The 22,598-nt window shown below is 38.1% G+C and overlaps 1 protein-coding gene across 1 annotated transcript in view; it reads left to right on the forward strand.

Annotated features, from left to right (window-relative positions):
• ATP8A2 (ATPase phospholipid transporting 8A2) overlaps nt 1–22,598 on the forward strand; it is a 297,173-nt gene that overhangs the window by 142,245 nt on the left and 132,330 nt on the right. The window contains exons 25-26 of the mRNA XM_062577183.1: nt 6,102–6,285; nt 10,343–10,453. Of these exons, the coding sequence (XP_062433167.1) occupies nt 6,102–6,285; nt 10,343–10,453 (295 nt within the window). The remainder of the gene's footprint in view (nt 1–6,101; nt 6,286–10,342; nt 10,454–22,598) is intronic.

The raw sequence follows: 22,598 nt of genomic DNA on the forward strand, positions 1-22,598 counted from the left end.
CATAAATTTACTCAGATGAATTCCTTTGGTGCTTTTTATGAACATTAAACTGTCCATCAGTTCATTTAGTGCTGTCTCCAAAGTTTTAAGTACTACTCTAGAGCCCACTGCTTTGAAATCTTGGCTGTCAGCTGGTGAAGTAGATACAGAGCATTTGGTAAATGAGAAGCATTCAGCATAATGCACCCCGCGGCAATAAGATGCACATGTTTGTTCTCCGTTACTTCTGTTTATTATTCTTCTGTGTGCACTTCTGTGTGATTGAGTCTATGCAAGCTATATTGGAGGATCCTGGATGTAATTCAAGATTAGCACTTGTCTGAATGACATACAGTGGAAATTTGCACCCTGTTGCATGCCAGAAGAAACCACTGTCTAATTAGAAGCTAAACACCACGTCATGGTAGTATTCCTTGCTTTCTGAGTATCACTGTTAGTGGTGCGCAAACTTATTTTGTGTCATTGTTTTGCTGACCATTGTGTATACTTCAGTGTCAATAACATTGATAACTTTCAGCTTTTTTGAGCTGTCGTCCGTTCTAGCTTTCCTGAAGATGAGGTCACTCTCACTGTTTTGAAGTACTAGTGTATTTTGTGATAGAACAGGGTAAATTCATGTTCACTTCTATACAGGAAGGCCCTTGAGAGCCTTTTTATTGTATTAATAAGGAATTTCAAGGAAGCAGAATATCAGATTAATGTTTCATGTTAAACACATTAATGTCTTTGTGTTTAATCTCTACTACAGCATGGAAGCAGTAGGAGTGCAATACTTTCAACAGCTTCCTTTCTTGCCTTCCTCTTTTTTTTTCCCACAAATGAACATCTAAAATTTTAAAGTGTGATTGAGAATGCCTTGAGTGTATTTCAGTGAATCAGGGGTAGGAGTAGTACACCAGTTTTAGTAGAAATGCTCTAGTCTCCTTGTAAAAAGTTTGTAAAGGGAACAGTGTGCTGAGAATCAGTATTGCTCTGGGCCTCACTGCCATGTGTAAAAGCTCATGGAGCTGTATCCCCTCCAAGTAGGAGGACATACAGTCTTCTAATATAGACTGGATATAAACAGATCTCTTGTAAATCACCTAATCTTTCTGAGCCTCACTATCATTTAGATAAACGTGCTTCAATAGAATTTGCTTATGTTGTTCTTTATTCAAGTCTTTTTTAAATAGTCTGCCCTAATATGACCCAGTTGTTATTGAGTCCTTTATATTTGAATGCAATAAATAAAACTAATCATCTCCTGAAATACCACGTTATTTCACAGCTATGACTTATGTCTGTGCACTTTGAAGCATCCAATATGATGCAGCTGTAGTTTTAGAGCTTACATGAGAGGTACTGTCTACAAGTCCCATCAATTGCTTTTATATGTAGCTATAGCTGTCTAGTAAGTACTGCTCTGTGTAGAGACAGAATTAAGAAACTCTACTTTTCACCTATCTCATTAACACTATCTTGTGGAATGAGTAGTTGACCTATGTAACACAGGATGGATTGTGCTGATTGTGTCCTTCCCATTGCAATTGTGACAGCCTCCATCCTGAAATACTTTGGTGGTGTTCACCAAGGTATGAGATAGAGCTTCCTTGCCACATTGGAAAAAGTGCAGTAAAAGAATTGGCTGATTTAAATCCATTGCAATACCTTAAAAGTTGAAGTTAAAGCTCTGTATTGAGTTGCCTTGTTTGATTAAAATGAATGTCTTGATATATATTGTTTTTTCTTTTCAAGATTTTAAAAACATTGTTAGTTTTTATCTAAAACTGAAATAAGTTTCTAAATAAAGTATTTCCAAATCTCAGTTTTGGAAGTGTCACCACTTACCTTTAACTGCAAAGCTTTCGCTGGAAAAAGTGAACAGAACTGATGGTATTTTATGAATTGTTTTATTTGTCTAAGTACTTCAGGTGAAAAAATTGAACTGAAAATGTCTTCACCTGTGCCTGAATTTTCTTTTCAAAGCAATATTAAAAAAAAAAAAAAAAAAAGCGAGCCTTCTAGCAAAATGTTGAGTAGAACTTTTATTTCTGAATAGACAAAACATCAGCTAAAGTCTTTCCCCATGAGCATTTGTTCCTAGGCTGAAGAAGCAACTGCAGACTAAAGGTTTAAAGCTATTAGGAGCTAATCTACACAAGTCAATGGGAAGCCACTTACAATATCTGTAGTAGAAACTGATTGTGTTACTGCACACTGTATCCTGAGCTACTTTTTCATTAGCTTCCTCTAAGGAGAAGGTGGATGTTAACAAAGCACTTACTGACAGGAAAAATCTAGTAGTGTGTGTTACCTGAAACCTACCTACAGCCACACTGTTCCCTCATGGATTTAAATGACTTTATAACAAGCACGTACCTTGTCGTTCTGAGGATCTGTGGCTCTGAGCTCCGTTTCTCTGCCAGCTTCCTCTGAAGACTCGGTGCTTCGTCCCCTTTCTCTCTTGCTTCCACCCTCCCATCCGGTTGAGGAGCAGGCAATGCAGTGTTAATTCACCAGTGGTCTTGTGCAGAATGGAAGTTGCTTTCTGCATTGATCTCATGAAGATAGTGATAGCAAGAAATTGAGCAGGTTTGAGACTGAAGAGACCCTTCTATTTTCCAGTATCGGTTTTTATTGTCCCAAGAGCAATGCTGCATAAAGAAGCTCCTTGAGCAGGGTAAGGAGCAGGTCTGCTGTATGGCTGGCACTGAACTAGATGCAGCCCCTCCATTGTGCTTGAATGCTTTATATTGTATTTATCTTGTACTGCCAAATAATGAATGCAAAAAATTTTCTAAAGGCAGAGTCTTGTCCCCAGGCACTCTGCAGTTTAAATAGCCTATATCCAGATTCTTGGGGAAAAAGTTTGAGCAGAAATATAGACTTGATCCTGTAACTGTAATGATGGTATCTGAAACTCAACCTCTTTTTACCAGTATTATGCTTAGAAGAGAAAAATCAGTCTAGGCTAACTTGATCATCTCTGTTTTCAAAAATATTTCTGAGCATAGAAAGAAGTAGAGGTAATTTATGTATAAACATTTCCAGTGAGCCCTTTTAAGTTGGCCTCGAAGAACCTTTGTAAGCTGCACCTCAGTCTAACAGGTTAACGAACACGTGAGCGAGTGGCAGATTTTGATGAAACGGGCATTTTTTTCACTTTGTAGCTGGCATTTGGGCGCTTACCAAGGCAAGGCTTGCATCCTGATACTGCTGCACTGAGCACCGCAGTGAAAGCCAGGGATATTCCACCACAGGGTAATTACCAATAGTTGCACGTCACTGCAAAATTTTTCTCCAAAGTTGTTTGTTCCTTCCTAGCGCTTTTTACTTTGAACTGCTCATTTGTCCAAGCATCTTTGTGAACTTGGCTATTCCTCTTCCCCTTCCAAGATAGCACCTGGGGGAAGCTTCAGGTTAATAGTGTCCTGTGCTGTAATCTTCCAGTTATTCATGTAGACAGCCTATCAAATATGTGAAAATGAACCACAGCTATGATCAGCTTGCTAAGGGGATTAATGTCATCTAGTGCAGTCTATTGGTACCAAATAGATTACAAGGAGTAGAAGAGGTCTGGAAGCTGGGGGGGGAGGGGGGGGGGGTGTAAAACCCCTCAGGAAATCAGTAGCTATCTCAAACTGCAAGTTTTCCAGCTAACGTACTGTAATGTACTGAGCAAAGTGTGTTCTTCGGAGTTTGAGGATGAGCTTCATGGAAGGGAGGAGGGAAGGAAGAGGACGCTTGGTAAGACACTTCCATTTATAATAAATATCTATGATGAGGTAACACTTTGTATTGAAATCTTATTTTAGGTTTCATCTTTTTAGCTCAAATGCACACAAATTTAATCTTTAAAGCATATATCTAGTTCTTCTATATTTTCTTTGGCCTTTTTAATTAGGGATGTAAAGACATTAGTCTTCAGCTGTGGGCGTTATTTATTGACAGCTTTATCTGACTAGGGCAGTAAAAGCGTACTCTGTGTATATTATGTATTATTTCAGGAGTTTGTTTGTAGTATGACATGATTGGTTTGACAAGTCTGGACTTTTGAGAGATTGTTTTGCTTGAGGAGAAAGTCAGCAGGTCTACGTGGTGTTCAGCTGCCAGGAAAACATTGCCTGAGGTGTGCTGCGAAGGGTTTGTGGCCCTGTGCACCAGAGGGGTCCCTGGGGCTGGGTGACGGGGGGCTGCCCACTTGTAGGTCCCATCCCACTAGAAGAAGCTCCAAGTCTCTCTAGAGCTGATATCTTACGTTAGAAATCCACACTGATTCCGTACTCCATTACTTACTATTTTATTATGTGAAGTTAGTGTATGTGTGGGGTGTGGGTGTGTGCATATGTATGTGTATATAGATGTATACACATGTATGTGTGTATATATTTGTATACACATACACACCTGTATGTATGAGAGGGAGAATAGGATCTGCAGACTATATTCAGAGCTGAATTACAATTATCATCTGAAACCTTTCATGCATGATGGATTGGTTAGTATGTTGGCTTTTTGCGTTGGTAATATGACTGGGCCACTACAGTGCAAAGTGCTGCTTTCATTGCCAGGCAGTTGAGTGCTTAATAAATCTATCCAATGGTATTAAGTGAATTTTATGGCCCACTCAACTTTTTCCTCTGTTTTCAACTTTTGGGAACAGGACAGCTGCTGGGCTTTTTTATAGTTTACATGTGAATTTTGAGCTCAGCAATTTTTTCTTAGGAACCTTTTTACCCAAACTGCTTCTCAATTCTGGTCTTAAGAGGTGGTCAGCATGAACAAGATCAAGGCCATAAAGTAAAAAGCTGAGCAAGATAGCCCTGGTATTTTTTGATCAGCAATAATCTGGCCAGATATATTAAAAAGCTGTGAAAGTTGCTCCCACAGGATGTGGACTCTGAAAAAAAGGTCTTGTAAAAAAAACCCTCCATCTCTCCCCCCTCTTCCCCTCCCAACCTTCTCCCTATTTTAACAGTAAAGCCTTTGGATATCAGTTACATTTTTTTTTTTTTTTTTTTTTAATATATTGAATGTATGTGGCTGACTTCAGATGTGGAAAAGTTTTGTCTAAAGCTTTATTTAAGGGAGTATAAAATAATTTGGAGCTTTGACTAAAATTGATGGGGAAAGGAATTAAAGTTGTTTGTACAGATGGGCTTAGAATGGAAATATTTAATCTACTTGTGGGTATTTCCAGAATATATCACGTGATTTGGTGACCTGATCTACCTTTTTCATAAATAAAAAGCATTTTGAGTGTCACATCCAATTTGGTTACCTAGTCCCGAGTAATTTTCCACGTCTTCTTGGTTTAGATCACTACAACTCTATTGAGTGTCATGAATTCATGTTAAACTGCAACTGGTGCAAACTGAGAGAAAGATCAGATTAAAGTAACTACCAAAAAAACTGATAAGTATTCAGATGTTATGGGGTCATGGTAATCGAGTAATATCACTGAAGTCGGTGCCATTAGACCAGCCTGTAATGAGAATGGAAGATGAGGGAGAAGATGTGTTGCTTCTGATCCCAACTGGGCACGGGATCCCAGGCTGGCATGAGGTTGGAAAGATGGGGTTGCAAGAGGGGAAGTAAACCTAAGGAGGGAAGAAGCTAAGTCTACAAAATCTTTGCCAAGCCACTGAAAATCAGGAATGCCTCAAACAAAATTGTTTTCTGAACCTATCAGTGGCCTTCCTCCATCTGGATGGAGATGCGTTGTAACAGCAGGCAGCGAAGCCTGCGTCCTACCCTGTAAATTGTTGTGGTCCAAGATAAGACTCTTTTTTTTCCAGTGTTCTGCATATAATGACTGGTATATGCCGAAATATATTAGATAGGAGGGGAAACTTTTAAAACTTTTCACATCTGTGTGTTCTTCTCTTTTATTTGCTCATACTTTGTGAAAATGTTATTATTATTATCACTATTTTTTAAAAAAAACTACTTTCTTTCTGAAATGGTTTGGCACAGGCTCAGAAGCTTAGTTGTGGGAAAAAATCACTTTTCAGTAACTGCCCTTTTAATATTTCTAAATCTAGATTACAGCTGTCCTTCTTGAAAAGGCACATGTGTAACTTGGCACATGAGAAAATAACACATTTCTCTCTCCTTTCCAGAGTGTCTCCTCTACAGAAGTCTGAAATTGTAGACATGGTCAAGAAATATGTCAATGCCATAACACTCGCCATTGGGGATGGTGCCAACGATGTGGGAATGATCCAGACGGCTCATGTCGGCGTTGGGATCAGTGGGAATGAGGGCATGCAGGCAACCAATTGCTCAGATTATGCTATCGCACAGGTCAGAGGCTCGAAAGCGTCACTGCTATTTCTTGTTGACAGGGAGCCACTGTGCAGCCTTCAAGCTAGGAGCATCCCTGTTCCTTCCTTGAGGCAGCTGTCCAAAATATTTTGGATGCTTTTGGGATGTTTTTGTTTTGTTTTGAGCCTGTATTCTCTGGGGAAAAGCCCCACCCTCTCCTGAAGCTTTGGTTCCCTCCTGGCAGCTGTGGAATGTCTCAGCCGTTCAGCAGTCAGCAAGGAGCACGTTTGGTGACGCTTATATGTTCGAGCATTTCTCAGTGTAATTTATCTCCCTCAGTACACACTCTTGTCTCTTACTATGAATAGACATTGCAAACACATGTGTAAGTTTATCTAGCTGTTGGGAAACTTTTATTTTGGGGTGTTCGCCTCCTTTTTTTTCTCTTTCAATATCCAAGAATTAGAATAAGTTCTAAGAAGCTGGCCAATATTTTCATTCCAGTATGTTATTTTGAGTGTGACTTGGCTGAGTGCTCCCAAACTATCCCATCAAATCCAGCATGGATTACTTCAGCTAAGAGGAAAATAAAAGATCCTTTTAAATTTGTTTCATTAAAGAAACAAAGATGTAGAATAAAGATGTAAAAGAACACAGAAAAAGAAAGGAAATGCTTCAGCAGCTGGGCATGCTCTGCATACTGAATGTGCTGCTAAGGTACCACGCATATGTCTTTGAGATTGATCACAGGGCAAGAACAGATGGGAGGTGACAGGACGTAGATGTGGTCCGCTGGCTCTTTGATGTGCAAGCAGTCAGTTGATGTTTCATTCTGCCAAGGTGTAGGCAGACTTGCCATGCCAGTTGGTGTGAATTGATCTTTTTTCGTAGTTATTGTAAAAGGAGAGATTTTAAAAAGGCAAGAACAGTCCTGTTCTTTGGACAGGTAACTGTTCGTTGTGTTAACCCTACTGTGAAGCATAGTGCCAGTCTTGCGTTGCTGTTCTACTGTGCTTTATGGTCAGACAGAGGACACTGGATTTCAGGCTTGAATAACTCGGACTTTTCACCAAACATATATTGAAGATTTTAGGCTGTTTCATCAAGACTTATTCTGTCCTGAACATTAGTATATTCCAAATATATAGCATTATAGGAACTGCCATGATCACAAACTCTATCTTATAATGTCTTTTTCATTAGCTTCCATTGACTGCACATTGCTTCTGCTGTATAATTTGATTGAATATACCTTACTTAGAAATGTCCTCAGGTCACTTATTACTTTAATTTTAATAAGTAAACATAAGCAGTGAGATCTCTATTAATAGAGGGCCGTACACATTTAATTTCTCTGGCATTAGTTTCAATAACATTAAACCTTGTGAAGTCGCTTCATGTTCATGCAGTATTCTTGATTTAACAAATAAAAGGTGCGTTTTGATTTAATGTTAGAGTGTGGAAAGTAAGTTGCTCTTGGTTTAAATCCCTATCTGAGAGTTAATGACAACAGCAAGGGGTAATGTTAATTTAATATGAAATAAAAGCTGGCCACGCTAGCATGGAGTTCAGATTTTGAACAATTAATAAAACACCATGGAAATTCCCCTCCCCTCATGGTTAACTGGCATAGCTTTGTACTAGTTAGAAAAGATACAAAGGAGTCCCTCCTGCAAAGGAGACTGATAGTGTATGGTAATGTATGTTTCAAAAAAAAGTGTTCAAAAGAAAAACTTGATCTCCATGGTGTGCATTTTTTTGAGTGAAGGAATATAACTCCCTCTGAAACGTTACTATATATGCATGCCTTGAAGGCAGAGTATGTTCCTATTGAGCAATTTAAGATGACCACTATAATTTAGCATCTCAGGTTCAAATGATACTTTCCATACAGCAGTGTCAGAAGAAGGCACTTAGGGGAAAGTCTCTATATAGACTCATTAAGTATTCCAGTGGGAATCAAAGAATGAACTAAACAAAAATAAAAAGCTAACATGCATCTGAGTCTGCTCTAAATAACTTCCATAGGTGCAAGGAGCATTTGTGAATCATCCTTTTCCCTTGAAATGTTATTGCCCCAATGATCCATATTAAGAGAATTCCCAAATGAAACAATTGAACTGCTTAGAGAGACAGCAGTAGATATTAGTAACTTTTTCTCTTTGTAAAATGTTTTATCATTTTAGTCTACAGAGCATCTGGGTACTTTTTAGGGAGTGTTACTTTTTTAACTAGGAAAAATTCTTTTTTAGTCAAATGTTCATGTTTCAATTTTGTTCCTGGAAAAGCTTGGTTTGCATTTTGGATGTATTTTCTCTGTCTTTCCTTCTTCTTTTTCCCTGCTTCCCCACTCCCAGCATAGCATGCATGTTCACTTTTCCAATCAAGATGGAGTATCTTTCTAATACAGAGATTTATGCCAAAGTTGTTACAGAAAGGACTTGTAAAGGTTTATAGAAACTGTTTTGCAGGTAGACCAGTCAGATAGTCCTGATGATCCCTTCTGCTTTAAAAATTCATGAATACATTAGTATCCAAACAAGTAGAGTGTACAAGTAAGGTGACTTTACCCATACAATCACTCAAGTATGCAGATAGGTGTGTGCATGCCTAGCTTCACAGATCAGCTTTAAAACAGGTTAAATTTTCCTTGTCACTTCTTAACGAGATTCCTCAGCATGGACAGGCTTAGAACTGCAATATTTGGGTTCCTGCGGCTGCCTTGCTGTTCTGTGTAGTGCCCTCATTTTCATGGGGCGGGGACAGAATAAAGAGCAATTAATGGTAGAATTTGTCTGGCCAAACTGCAGACCCTGTGTATGGCAGAGTGTCCTGCTCCCAAAGGCCTTCAAGGACAGGTCCTTCTTCAGGCTGGGCACATGCTGAGCCATGAAGCTTGGTTCAATTTTGTTTATTCTTGCTCTTCCTTACTGGCATATCCCAAATAAACCGAGTTTCTGATGTGTGTCAGAAAGCCTGTACTTACAGGATTTGTGGTTCAGTGCTTTCAGTATTGGAAATCATGGGAGCGGGGCTATCTTATGACAGTTCAAATTCATTACTGTAGCTTCCAGAGTTTCAAATAATATTTGGTTAAAATAACCAAGCTATAATCTAAATTTGGAAAGCTGAGCTTTCCCATCAGGTTGCTTCATGCAAATAGAAGCAAAGCAAATAACAGTCTCATCCAAGAACCCTTCAGGTATGCCCATGCCAAACAATAAATTTAATTCCCAGTTTGAACTGTCTGCAACTGGACTAAAGAGGAATGCTGTAGGCCATAAAGAGGTTCACTGACAAAGCCAGCACTAGAAAATGATGAATTTCCTAGGCTGCGCTGTGAGATTGCTGCTATGAAAGTCTACTGAATTCACTTGAAAAACTGTACTGAATTGAAGAGTAGAACTGAGCTGTAGCTCTGGTTTAAACAAGCATTATAAAGTATCAATTTTTATAAGCACTGGCGATTTATGTACTTGGCTTTTTTGAGATAGATTATTCTTTTCTTTAGCGTTTTTAGGTACTTTGCATAACACTTGCATACTTTTACATATTCAGTGGGCTGCAAATGCTAATGTAAGTGTTCATTTGCCATAAAAGGCTGTTTGTGTTCTTTTTTCACTTGTGTTCCTCCTCTTGGGTATTTCATTTTAGCTTGAGACTGTTCTGTGAATTAAACGAGCACTCTGGTAATTAGAGGGGAGCTTCATGTCTTGAACTTAGTAAGCTCTCAAATACAGAAATCTGTATGCCATGAAATGAAGAGTTCTCATTTATATTTAATTCAGAAATCTATTATTTTAAACTTATTTTTTTTCTATCAGTATAGTAATAATAACTTAAAACTTCTTGCCATTTAAAGCTGTTGAAGGCCACTTACAGAAACATTCAAAGGTTTTGCTGTAGTAAAAGACATTTTCTGTGAATGTTTTAAACATTTTCTGTGAATGTTTTAAGTTCAGGTTTTGCATGTGTGCTGCTAAACAATTTATTACTTCTGAAGAACAGTTTTCATAGCTGATCTGAGATTTGGGCTATTTTTTGCTTTTGAAATATTTCTTCATATACGAACAATTTTTCTTCTTTTTTCTTTCAGTTTTCCTACTTGGAAAAGCTATTGTTGGTCCATGGAGCTTGGAGTTACAACCGAGTTACCAAATGCATACTCTATTGCTTCTACAAGAATGTGGTTTTGTATATTATTGAGGTAAGAGTAGCTGGATGGATTGGCTTTGGCAATGCTTGTTCTCAACTCATCCTATGCAATAGGAAAATCACGGTGTGGATTGAGTTAAAAGGGCTGAGACCCATATTTCACTTCTAAAAACTTAGAATTCTGTTTCCCTTTACAAATTAAGTTAGTTCACTTGAATCATTTAATGTTTACAAAAGGAAACCCATTAAAGACCAGTTCTCTTTCAGCTTTCAGTACAGTAAAGCCTTGGATGAGAGATCCAAAGCATTGGGGATAAGCGTTTATCCCTTCAATGCAAGTGTTCTTACTGAAAGTTTCTTTTTAGTTATGGAAACACTTCATATCTAAATAAAGCTTTTATTTATAAAACTTGAATGTGGGGATAAACTTAAATTGAAAATGCATTTAATAGAATTGAGAAGGACTCACCAGGCAGATAAGTTAGGCAAAAAATATTATTACTGTTACTTTCCAGTTAAAAATACTGTAGCTTAGCACAAACTAAAATTACTTGGCCACATTTTTTTCAAAAAGAGGACAGAATTTTACTTGTTGACCTGTTATAATCTGTTTTATTGCCCTACAATACTGGGGAAATTGGTAATAAATCAAGTGACCTGATCAATTTCACATCTAAAATGCAAGTATTTCATGTATTTTTTAAAAAACGTATTGCCTGAAGATGTCAAATAGTGAAACTGGATTTTAACAGCTATCAAATAATGTTATGAATGTTATGGTTCTGTCTGCTCAGATGGGAGTGTCATCTTGTGCTTCGGGATACAGTCTGAATTTAGGAAAGATCAGGAAGGGATATTTATATGTACTTTTACCTATTTGGAAAACATAAGTAAATTGGAATTAATAGATTAGTCATGTGAGCTAGTACAGCAAATTCTTGTTCCTTATAGTTTGATTTATATGTGGTTTTATGTATGTTTACATTTTTCTATTTTTTTATTACCATTAAGCAGACATGAAGGAAGCTATAAGAAAATGATAACATTTATAATTAGGAAGCCAGTTACTGTATATTACAGGAGAGAGTGGATAAGAAATATTTTACTATTCAGTAAATCATACCATGGTCAATATGTGTATACCTGACTCCCTCAGGGTCTGATCATCTTTTATGCATGGTGTTAGGCTCATAGAGAATAGATATTCTCCACTAATATGCTCTGTTTGGGTTTTTTTTTTTTTTTTCCTGTTAACTATTTCTGAATTAACTACAGTTTTGGAGATTATCATTTCCAATACAGATTGGTCTGTTTACTACAGAAGAGTTAAACTGTGCCACCAAAATAACGGCAAGCTTTTGCAGTGGTGGGTGACAGCAGGATGGTAGTGTTCTACAGTAATTCCAGATTTGTACAGTAATTGAGTTGCCTTCTTTATATTTTATGTATCCTCCCTTTACTGTAAGGCAAATCTTGATCGTGTTGCAATCTTCAGACAGGTTATTTTGGACAAACTTCAAAGCCACGTTCCTGATATTTCATGTGTAATTATCCTGGTATAGAAGCTTCTTTCATAGCTCTGAGACAAATTTGATCACGCTTCTGGTGATAATGAAGATTTGCTTTGTATTTAACTTTCTGAAGCAGTTTCTTAACTTGATTTTGGTTTATCATAGTTCATGTTTTCAGAAAAAAATTTTCAGTGTTGTTGGAAATGATAGTAGTATTCATTATTGTGAAAGAGGAATGTAAATAATGTAAAAAAACCTGTCAGTGGATTTCTTATTGAGCATGGGAATTCAGGGAGTCTTATTTTTTTCTGAATTGTTCAGAAAATTCTTAGCAGTTTCATGATTGCCATTTTCCTTCCTGGATTATTTTTCCCTTTAAACATTGCTTTTGGAAGTCCTGCCTCTCATACATTATTGCACAGTATGGCTTGCCTGCATTTAATTTATTTGTCAGATCATAGTTCTGTGTCAAATATGAGTGAAGAAATCTGGGACTTCCAGCATGAGGTAGTTTAACCCTCCCTTATTGTAGGGAGGAATTTATTAGCCAGATATCAGTAGATGATGCATAAAAAGAGGATGTGAGGTCAGATGGTCTCTTCTGTCTTCTCAAATAAGTTGCTCTGTGTTCAGCTCTTGCGGCACGCTGTACTGACGCTTTTATGTTGTTTCTCTTCTGTGAGTAAGTGTGGAAGTCCTCTCTATCTAACGCTGAAGCTCTGCACACAGCGGGTGGCTAGCCGTGACCTGGCCCCGTGGGTGCCACTCTGTGTGCACCCCGTGCAGGCTCGAGGCTGGCAGGAGGGGCTGGTTGCCTCAGTGCGGTTGGGAGCAGGTTTGAGACTTTAAGGAGATGCAGTGACCGAAAAGGAAGCTTTCAGACCGGCGGCAGTGAACATGGCAGAGTTCAGCTTGTTTTTAACTCCCATGATGATTTTGTTTCATTAGTGGCCTAAGGAACTTTTCCTCTGCAAAACCACGTAGAACTAGCTAAACTGATGTAGAAACTGAAGAGATGCTGCTGTGGGAATCCTGGAGCTGCGGGGAGGAGGGCGAAGAGGTCTCCAATTCCCTTTTTAGCTTTACACAAAGAAAGCTGAGTTGCTCTGTTTTTTTGCCATGAGGCTCAGGGATGCTGATCGGTTTGTGGTATGGAGCAATGCTCATGAAACGGGGAAGTTCCATAAGGGGGTGAATCCTTCAACTTGTGAGGACGGAAGTTGTTTGCCCAGCAGTACAGCACTGTTAGTTATGCTTCGAGTATGTTCCTGAGAGTTCCCCAATGCTCTGCATAAGCTTCATGTTTGCCTGTATTTCCTGCTTCAATATGTGGTGCTCTGGGAATATTCTTTTAACATCATAATGAAACAGAGATTTGAACCTGAACTATATTCTAAGTTAATGTTCTAAGGATTGTATTGAGTAAATATTTATGGAGGTGAATCAAAAAAGACCCTCGGTCAATATGACAGACTGTCAATTATTCTTTTGTTAGTGTATCTGTTTTATTTCAATGAAGCTTTCACACCTGAGAAATAACTGTAGTAAGCTTTATGTAAATGAATTTTGCAGCAGTGAAGTGCTGATGCCCGTCGTACCTTTTTTCCCTGATTCTTTGCAAGTGTCATGAAGTGGAAACAGGAAATGGTACTGAGGCTTCATCACAGAACATCTAGACATGAAAATTGCACGGGTATACATTTAAGAGAAAAGCAAACTTGAGTTAATTAAACAGTAACAAATGCTTGAAATGAAACTTTTGTCTCTCTAGCATCGCAGGATTCTTACATTGAAACGCCCAATAAACTGAAAAAATCATCTTTGTGCCAAACAGTGATACCAGGAGGATCCAAAATGAGACATCCCCTCTGAGACATTAGATTTCATTGGTTTTTCCTTCCACTTCCAGGAAAAGTAATTAAAATATAGAATCTGAGGTTTGATCAAAAGTGCACTCAGGTGACTGGCGTGGTGGTTTTATCATTAAGAGATGCTATCAGGTGAGGGCTGGTGTGTGTTAACCCTCTTGTAATGGCTAATTCTTAGTGGAGACATGGAGGCTGTGTGAATTGTTTTGCATCTTCAGCTGCCTCCACAAGGACTAAAATGTGCATTCACTTTGGAAGAGCTTCATGTGACTAAAGGGCTCTTAACCGAAGGCAGACCTTGGAGTCTAGAGATTACAGGAAAAATGGAGTTAGGACTGTATTTTCTCTCTTTTTCTGATTTAGAGTAAGAATTAATATTTGCACTTTAATTTTTTAAAAAGTGAATTTTATCACTTCTGAAAAAGGGATAAAGCTCAAGTAAATCTGAACAGATTTTTGGTCTGGCTTAGCAGCTGTAAAGTTGATGTCGCTCTCCTTTCTCTTACTTGATCTCTTTCCCTATGCATTTCTTAATGCTCTATTACTTTTCCTCCTTTTTTTTCTTTTCTTGTTTTTTTTTTTTTTTTGAAAAATAAAACTCAGTGAAATAAATCAAAAGCAGAAAGAAGAAAAATGGGACCTGAAATTTCAAGACCTTTAGTCCTGATTCTTAGTCATGCTTGAGCCCACATATGTCACTGTTAGAGGTGCTTCAGAACGTAAGGCTGGTGTTCCCGCGCTGGTGGCCTGTATGATGTTGGCAGATTGCAGTAGGTCTTATGAATCAAGCCTTGCTATCCACAGACAGGTTGGTAGATGGACTGCACTTGTTTTCCCCCTCTGTTTCAGTCTGCTGGGTCTATCTTAACAACGGTAAGGCAATCTACTTAGAAAATCATCAGAATAGCTACAGGGATGAGATACAAATAAAAAGCCAGCTCTTGATTTTCATTCCTGAGTTCTGTTTCTCTGGCTGCAGTAGCAGCATGCGCTAAAGCCACTACTATGGCGTGCCAAACTTTCAGAATTGTCCCAAAACAGAAGGTCAGTGGTGAGGCGTTGTCTTTTAAAGACTTTACGGAAAAATACCTGGACATCATTACAAAGCAGCACCTCATTCAATTATTTTTGTAACTGGCTTTAAACTGACTAGTAAAACAAAAGATCTGTTTCACATCTGTTGAGCAGATATATTTCAGAGGAGATGATATAAAGTTGTCCTGATGACATCAGAGCTTTGAAATATAGCTAATTTCAAATGTAAAAGAATACAGGAATGTTGCTTTCATGTCATGCTTGGAGAAGTAGAAACACAGCAAGATCAAAGGAGATACCAGAAATATCAGGTAGGAGTTCAAGGCATTTGGGTATGGTTCTGTGGAAACAGTAGCATTTCAGGCCAACACAGAGTGTGCAAGAAAAGTGCTCAACACTTCACTGGAGCATATTGTGTATCTGAGCCTTACTTAGGTATGAAGCACCATTTGTACTATGTATTGCAGAATAAGTAAAAAGGATGGTCCTTGTTTCAAGGTTTGGTAGTTCTGGGCCATCAGTCTCCTTGACTTTAAGCTGAAATGGAAATGAATGGAAATTAGGAGAGGATGTTGTACATTAACCTGCACTGCATTATTTTCTTTTCAACCTTAAATATCCAGAAATAAATTGTAAGCCTACATTTGAAAACTGTAGCTGCATCCAGGTTGAAGAGCATTTTTTATTTACAAGTGAACAGTGTTAAAAAGGAGAAATGTACCAGAGAACAAAGCATCAGAATCATAATTGTTTCTTTTAGAGCTAAGTTTTCAAGTCTTAAAAGTTGCAGGTAAACTTATTAATGCCTAGATAAACATGCTTTTGAATGTGTGGTGATTCTGCTAGGGTCTGCCTTTGAGAAGTATTGAGTGCTCTTTGTGGTCACCATTTCAGGCTGGCTGATGGACCAAGGTGTGAAAGCACATGTGAAATACTGCTGCATGAGACCTTTTCTTTTTTTTTGATTCATTTTGTTTTCATGCTTTCCTGTCAAATGCAACAGGTATCTTAAAAACAGAGAAAGAGGTCATGGGAATTTTAGCCCTTTTATCCAAATAGCTTGCAGAATGGAGTGCATCTGATAAGATACTAAAAATATACAGCTACAGCACATCTATGCACTTATCCCTTGACTTATATAATCAGACTTATACCCACAGGCCTGTGCCTTCTGTTTCCAATTGGCTTTGCAGCTCCGAGGGTATGGGCAGACAATAGAAAACCTTGAGCATGGGGATTATTGGAATGAGTTGAGGACTGAAGTGTAATAACTGTTGTCATAAAAAGCAACTTCATTAAAAGATAACAGAGTAGTATTCCCCCCCCCCATGTTAGACTAAAATTAAAGACATCTGGCTATAAAATTCTTGACCAGGGTAACAGTAATACAAGCAGCTAGCTGTTTTGTTGTACTTGGGCACACAAATTACTCAGTAGCCCATTCAAATATGTGGATGGACATTTAATAGTCATTACTTTCATGTACATATACACAACTGATGTGGTAAGTGTATAACAATTCTGTATGATAATGAAGCAAAATAAAATTATGAAGCAAAATAGAGAACAAAATAGTAAAGCAAAAAAGAAGTACATGTGATTATTTTGTGTTTTGAAACTCTGACTTTTGAGCTCTTACAAATATATGTGTATCCATAATAAGTTATTCTTGGCAGACATGTGCTTGCAGATGCACAAGAAGTGGGATTTCGTGGCTTTAAGATAGGCATCGGGTGTGAACTTAAGCACTCAAGGAAACCTGTGAAGTCCCTGTTTAGATGGCCTTTATGAATGCTACTGGGACACAAAGAGCAGTCTAGGGCTGGCAGATGTGCCACAGGACCTGCAGAAGACCTTCACCTGTCTGGAGCAGCAGCGTTGTTAGTACTCAAGTGTCTATGTTTAGACAACTGAATCCTATCCAGAGAGCCAAGGAGAGCGAGTGTGCTGTATGTTTTTGAAACAAGTAAGAAAGGAAGCCAAGTCCTCCAAACTGGATAATATCGATCAGTTTAAAAAGTGCAAAATGTCTGTGGAAATCATAGTGCTGAACTCCAGGACCTGGAAAGCACAGTAATGGCGCACAGTCTGGGAAGCAAAGTGTGTGAGACTCAGCACTGCCTCTTCTGATACTTTTAGGAAAGAAAGGTCTTGCTTGTGTGCTTTTTTTGTCTATGTTCCATATCAACCTCACACATAGGATTGATATGCCGAAGTAGAAGACCTAGGGCAGTATAGAGCATGATGTTTTCCTTCTCCTTCTTTCCCTCCTTGTTTCCCCCCAAGAAAGCTAATCATAGGCTTCAATTCAATAAATCATTCTTTAGGAGCAATAATTACAGAAAGCAGATGCCTGCAAACAGCCTGCCAAATGCCTTAGAATATTATAAGATGTAGTTGGCCAACCGAATCCAAATTTGTCCAGATAATGACCGGAGATGCTTTGATTTCTTTCTTTCTTTCTTTTTTTCCTTTGACAATATATACTAATTCCTTCTCAGCTGATTTACAGCTCCTGGTTTATATTGCTGCCGTTGACAGTTTATTCCATATTTCAACCCCCTGTTGTGCAGAGAAATTGTCAGAATTGCTTATAGGCTGGTCTCATCAACTTTAATCCATGATTGACTTCTTGTTTTTGGATTCCTAATTGAGTATGTTAATCCCAAGAGTTTCCTACGAATCGGTCACAAAGATAAATCCATGCTAATTTTCCTTTCTTTTCAGTAATATATACTGCACAGTGAATCATTAGAGAGGAGTCCGTCTTTACTGAAAATCAAATTGTCTCAACTAATAAATGGCTGTTTTTAATGCATTTTCCAGCCCTCTAAAAGAGAAGTGATGAAATGAGTACTAGGATCGTTTTGGCTTTTCTTTTTATGAACACTCTATCAGTTGCACCCAACAGCAAACTGCAGTTTTAATTTTCCAATATTCTAAATATCATTTATAATAAATTAGACTCCTTAACTTGATCTCAAAATCTCTAGGTAGAACAGCTGCAAGGTTCAGTGCACACTGCGGTAGACTAAGAAGAAGAGATTGCCTGTGCTATTTTATTGGTAGGTAATATGTTCAGAGATGCTTTCACCCCCACTCCCCACCCCACCATGCATTTGTATGCCTGAGATAGAGGGTGCATATGACAGGCACAGTGATTCTTCCTTTGTAACATTTTTCTTTTATTTACTCTGAAAAATACTAATCTCTTATTTGGAGTATTTAACACAAAAGAATAGAATGCTGTTCTGTGAATATGATGAGACCATTAAATGTGAAACATTACCTATCTCCTGAACAGTGGGTTCATCAAAGCAGGAATGCCATTTTTCATAAGTGTTTTTCCAGTTTGTCACTAGTGAAAATGCAGGCTGATATTTGGAAAGGGGAAGCCCAAGTAATCTAAATGTGAGGAAGTTTTTGAGACAGAGAAGTTAAATCTGTATTATGGAAGTTATTGACTTAAAATAGACTTGCATAGTTGTATATACTTTATATATATGTATATGTATACACACACACACACAGATATATGTATAGATAGATAGATAGATAGATGGATATTTGTAAACCTAAACCTAATCTTTCATCAAGGAAAAATAGCTTTAAAAATTCAAATGTTATTACTTTTGAATTACTTTTGATTTCAATCTCTCTTTCTTTCCAAACGCTGCAACTTTTCATACCAAATACAACTCTTACGGCTTTTAATATTCTATTGAAAAACACGACTTTGTTGTGACTTGGTAGTATTTGTTAGCCTGATGTTTCAATAAAAATAAAGGGAAATTGATCCTACTTTCCCATCCACCTCAGCTACTTCAGCACATATGGCATAACCTTGCAGGCACAAAGGAGAATGAGGCCAAATAATAAATGCGTATCAATGCTGGAAAGTGCAAATAAGCCTTATCAGGGAATAACTTGTGCTCAACAACTTCATGCTGAATTTAACAATATATATGGTACTGCACCAAAGGGGCTAATTGTGAGAAAGCTATTTTAAAATCCAATACCATATATGTATGGTAATACAACTTATTACAACTGTATCCGCTGGGCCTGTACGGGTTTTCTTCCTACCTGGTCTATATCAGTATAAAAAGACTTCCTTTAGTAGAAACATTCCTGATTTATGTGGGAATAACTGATAACAGAGCAAGATCCTTTACATATTGTGTTTCAGTCTAATAAAATGCAAAATTGATATAAGACACTTCCTCACAATGTGTCTGACATCTTGAAGATGTGAGAGTTTCTTGTCTTTTTACCTGTGGCTCATCACTGTATCTTCAAAATGTTTTTCTTCAACAACTTGCTTCTTTTTGAAAATGGTAATACAAATGAGCGTAAATGAGGTTAGTTTGCCAAATAGGACTTGGTTATAGAACCTGGCCAAAATGATGAATTGACATATTAAAGCAATTGGTTTCTAAACCAGATGCTCTCGTTTACAAGTCTTTAGATGAGAATATTAGAAATTGCCCTAAAAGCATGAATGTTCTATAATTTAATGTAACTTGGGTGGTTTTACTATTCTAGGGGACAAGAAAAAGCCAAATTACTTTTATTCAATTAACTGTCTTAGCTACAATTAAAAATTCGGACACTACACTGATATTTAAAAACACTGCTTAGCCTAGATGTAAGGAAGGATATGAAGTTCTTTTGCATGGTTAAAAGCCTTTAATTAGGGGTAGAGGGAGTTCATATAAAAGATCGTCCATCATTCAGTATGGCAGAAAAGTGGAGTATCTATTCACAAGTCATGCTTTTCTTCAATTTCTCACAGTCCTTTAACATCATTGTTTAATCCTGAAATACTTTGAAATTTATCTTGGGAGACTGATCTTGGAAATGTGTTACGTTTTGCCAGCAAGCAGTCCTACTGAAGTCAGTGAATAATAATTGAAGAAATTTTGTACTGCACTGGTAGTTCTTCAAAATAAATATGAGTTTTTGTTCTAGGCTACATGATAAGATATTGCTGTCGGCTCTTGAACTAAACAGTGTGTTAGTCCATGTGGGTTGCCTTTCACTTGTTCAAAATGAATACGATTATGTCTGGCTGCAAGCTGCGTGCCTACTAATAGGATCAGGCTTTCCTACTTGATGTTTCTTGAATATAGATAACTTAATGATAGCAATGACAGATTGTATTTTAGTGTGTGTTTTTTACTCTATCTTCTTAATTATATCCCTGCCTGAATGTCTGATTTTTTTCCTCCACTTCTTCCCTTTAGTTGTTGATGTGGGAATTTCTCTGGCATGTTTGGAGGGGCTATTGGAGTACATCGATATTTTTCAACCACCACATTTTCTAGTGCAGCTAGTAGCATTAACATGTGCAGAAGGGGAGTTTATAAGTTTTACTGTCTTAATATTGCTTTACAGGCAATTACAAGAGCCTGCTGAACCCTAGCCCCCCAAAACAGTGTATTATCACCAGTTCTTTGAATAACGAAGGACCTCTTGAGTTCACAACCCATGGGTATTAAATTTCTCCCTCTCTAGCATCTGTATAATGAACTGAGTTATTTTGAGGTTTTTGGAGGTGGGGAGGAGGGAGGTGGGATCACAACCCAAAGTGGCTAGGGTGTAGAACAAATTTAAATCAATATAGGCTCCAGGTTTCAAGCGTTACTAGAAAACAGTTTTTCCATTTCATGTGGATGAGCGCTAATGATAAAAACACCTCTATCCAGTTTCACTAATTAACCACTAGAGAGATTTAATTTATTTGGGGATTTATAAAAGGAGCCTGTAACCTACTTTAAGTGTATGTATGGAATTTAGAATAAAATACATAGCTTATGTATTTGAAGGAAAGATTGTATAATATAGGTTTAGAGGGGCTGTTTGCATAAGCTCAGGATTTTAAACAAAACTTCTTGGCACAGCAGGATCAGAGGTTAAAATGCTTCGTGTCCTCCATGATCAGTCCAGTCCCTAGTGTAAATCTGGAGCAACACTGCTATTGCGTTCAAGTACTTACAGCTGCAGCCCCTAAAGAGACATTCTTCTTGAAGAAAGTGACCTTAGGGATATCTCCTCTATAAGGGTCTTATGGGCCTGTGGAATGGGACGAAAGAGGAGGAATTGCTCTTGCTCGAAGCCCCGAGTGCCTGTTCCCACGAGAGAATCCCGCAATGGTTGTGTGAGCTGGCACTAGGGTTCCTTGGACTGCTGGAACAGTGCGCGGCGTATGTAATCTCAATGAGCAACCTGTTCCAAACAACAGTTGCCTTTGTTTCACTGTATATTGATAGGCTGAGCACAACACAGATGGATTTCTGACTATTTATATGCCTTTAGTTATTTATATGCTCTAGAAAACATGTAGTTGCCTTTTACACCTCCTTGCTCTTAACAAAGTTGTTTAAAACACATTAAAATGCAGTAGAGATAGCAAATTATGCTGCCTACTGATAGTGTTATTTTTGAGTTATAAAGTATATTTTTCTAAAAGGGTTTCAAAGATGAGGTGGCTCCAGCTCTTTTGCAGTCACTGTCATTCTCATTGCTTTCCATTAGTTCTCCTCTCCCCAAGTACTTTGAATCTGATTCTCTTCTTGTTCCAGTGTAATGTGGATGCAACTTCACTGAAATGAGGGCCTCGTGGACTGAGATTCTTTTTGACGTTTTTGTAGCAGGACTGGCAGGTCACTGTAACTGGACCTGTGTCAGAAAATCAAGAGGAGAACTGGGATCAATACTTAAAGGATGAAATCACCATTCTCTCAATGTGTTTGTGTACATACCTGCACATTGCATACAAATGTCAAGACGGTTGGTAGTCATGGGCTTGCATCAAAACTGCAGAACTATAGGCCAAAAGGCACCAGGGGCCATGCTCTGGAAAAGCAAAGGATAAATTGTCTTGATGCAGGTTCCTTGTTTGTTACGAGTCCTATCCTGTTCCAGCAAGTAAGAGACACTGATCCCCACTGATAACTTCATGCTTTCACAAGAGTGGAGGAGGTCAAAATTTACTCTGCAACTTTTTACACCTGACCAAGCCCTTTTATTTTGCATCGTCTTGCTGCTTGCCTTTGCTTTTTGCATTCATGCAAAAGCAATTAGGAGTTTGGAAAGCGAGGAGACAGAATATGTTAGTCTTAGCTGTAGCACAGTTATTCAGTGATTCAGAGGAAGTGTCTGTGTGTGTGTCTGTGTGCGTACACACACAAGTTGTATGTCGTGTATGTATACACAACTGTATAGCTGTGTAGATATTATCTTTTATAATAAAGTTTTATTCTAATACTGTATGCTCCAATCCAAACCCAAAAGATGACACCATCTTTACTAACAAATGATGGTGAGGGTTGAAGTTATTAATTTTTAATTGGCTAAAATATGCAGCAGCAGAAGTGTAAGTCATCAGTAACCAGTAACACCTGAGCCCCTCAGCTTTATTTGTGGTGATGGTTCCTGTCAGGTTCAATTTTGATGGAGAAGGGAGTCTTCCCTTTGGGTTTTCCAGCAGCGTCTTGACCTTTGGTACCTGCTGTTGCCGAGGAGTGACAGGTGCCTGGAGTGGCGGAGCGATGTGACAGCCAGCCTGTACTTCGTGTCAGCTGACGTTCATTACCGTCCACAACTACGTGTGGTTTGTGCGGCGCAAAAGTGTCTTTGTGCCTCTGTCCTGGTTCAGGGACAAGATAGGCCAAGATTAACAAGCTGAACTACTTCCTTCTCCTATTTTTCTCTTAAAAAAAAAAAAAAAAGTGTTGAGATTGTAGAATTTTAATTGTGAAATATTGAAAAATAAGGGTGT

This window comes from Rhea pennata, chromosome 1 (assembly GCF_028389875.1).
Source record: "Rhea pennata isolate bPtePen1 chromosome 1, bPtePen1.pri, whole genome shotgun sequence".
Taxonomy (NCBI): domain Eukaryota; kingdom Metazoa; phylum Chordata; class Aves; order Rheiformes; family Rheidae; genus Rhea; species Rhea pennata.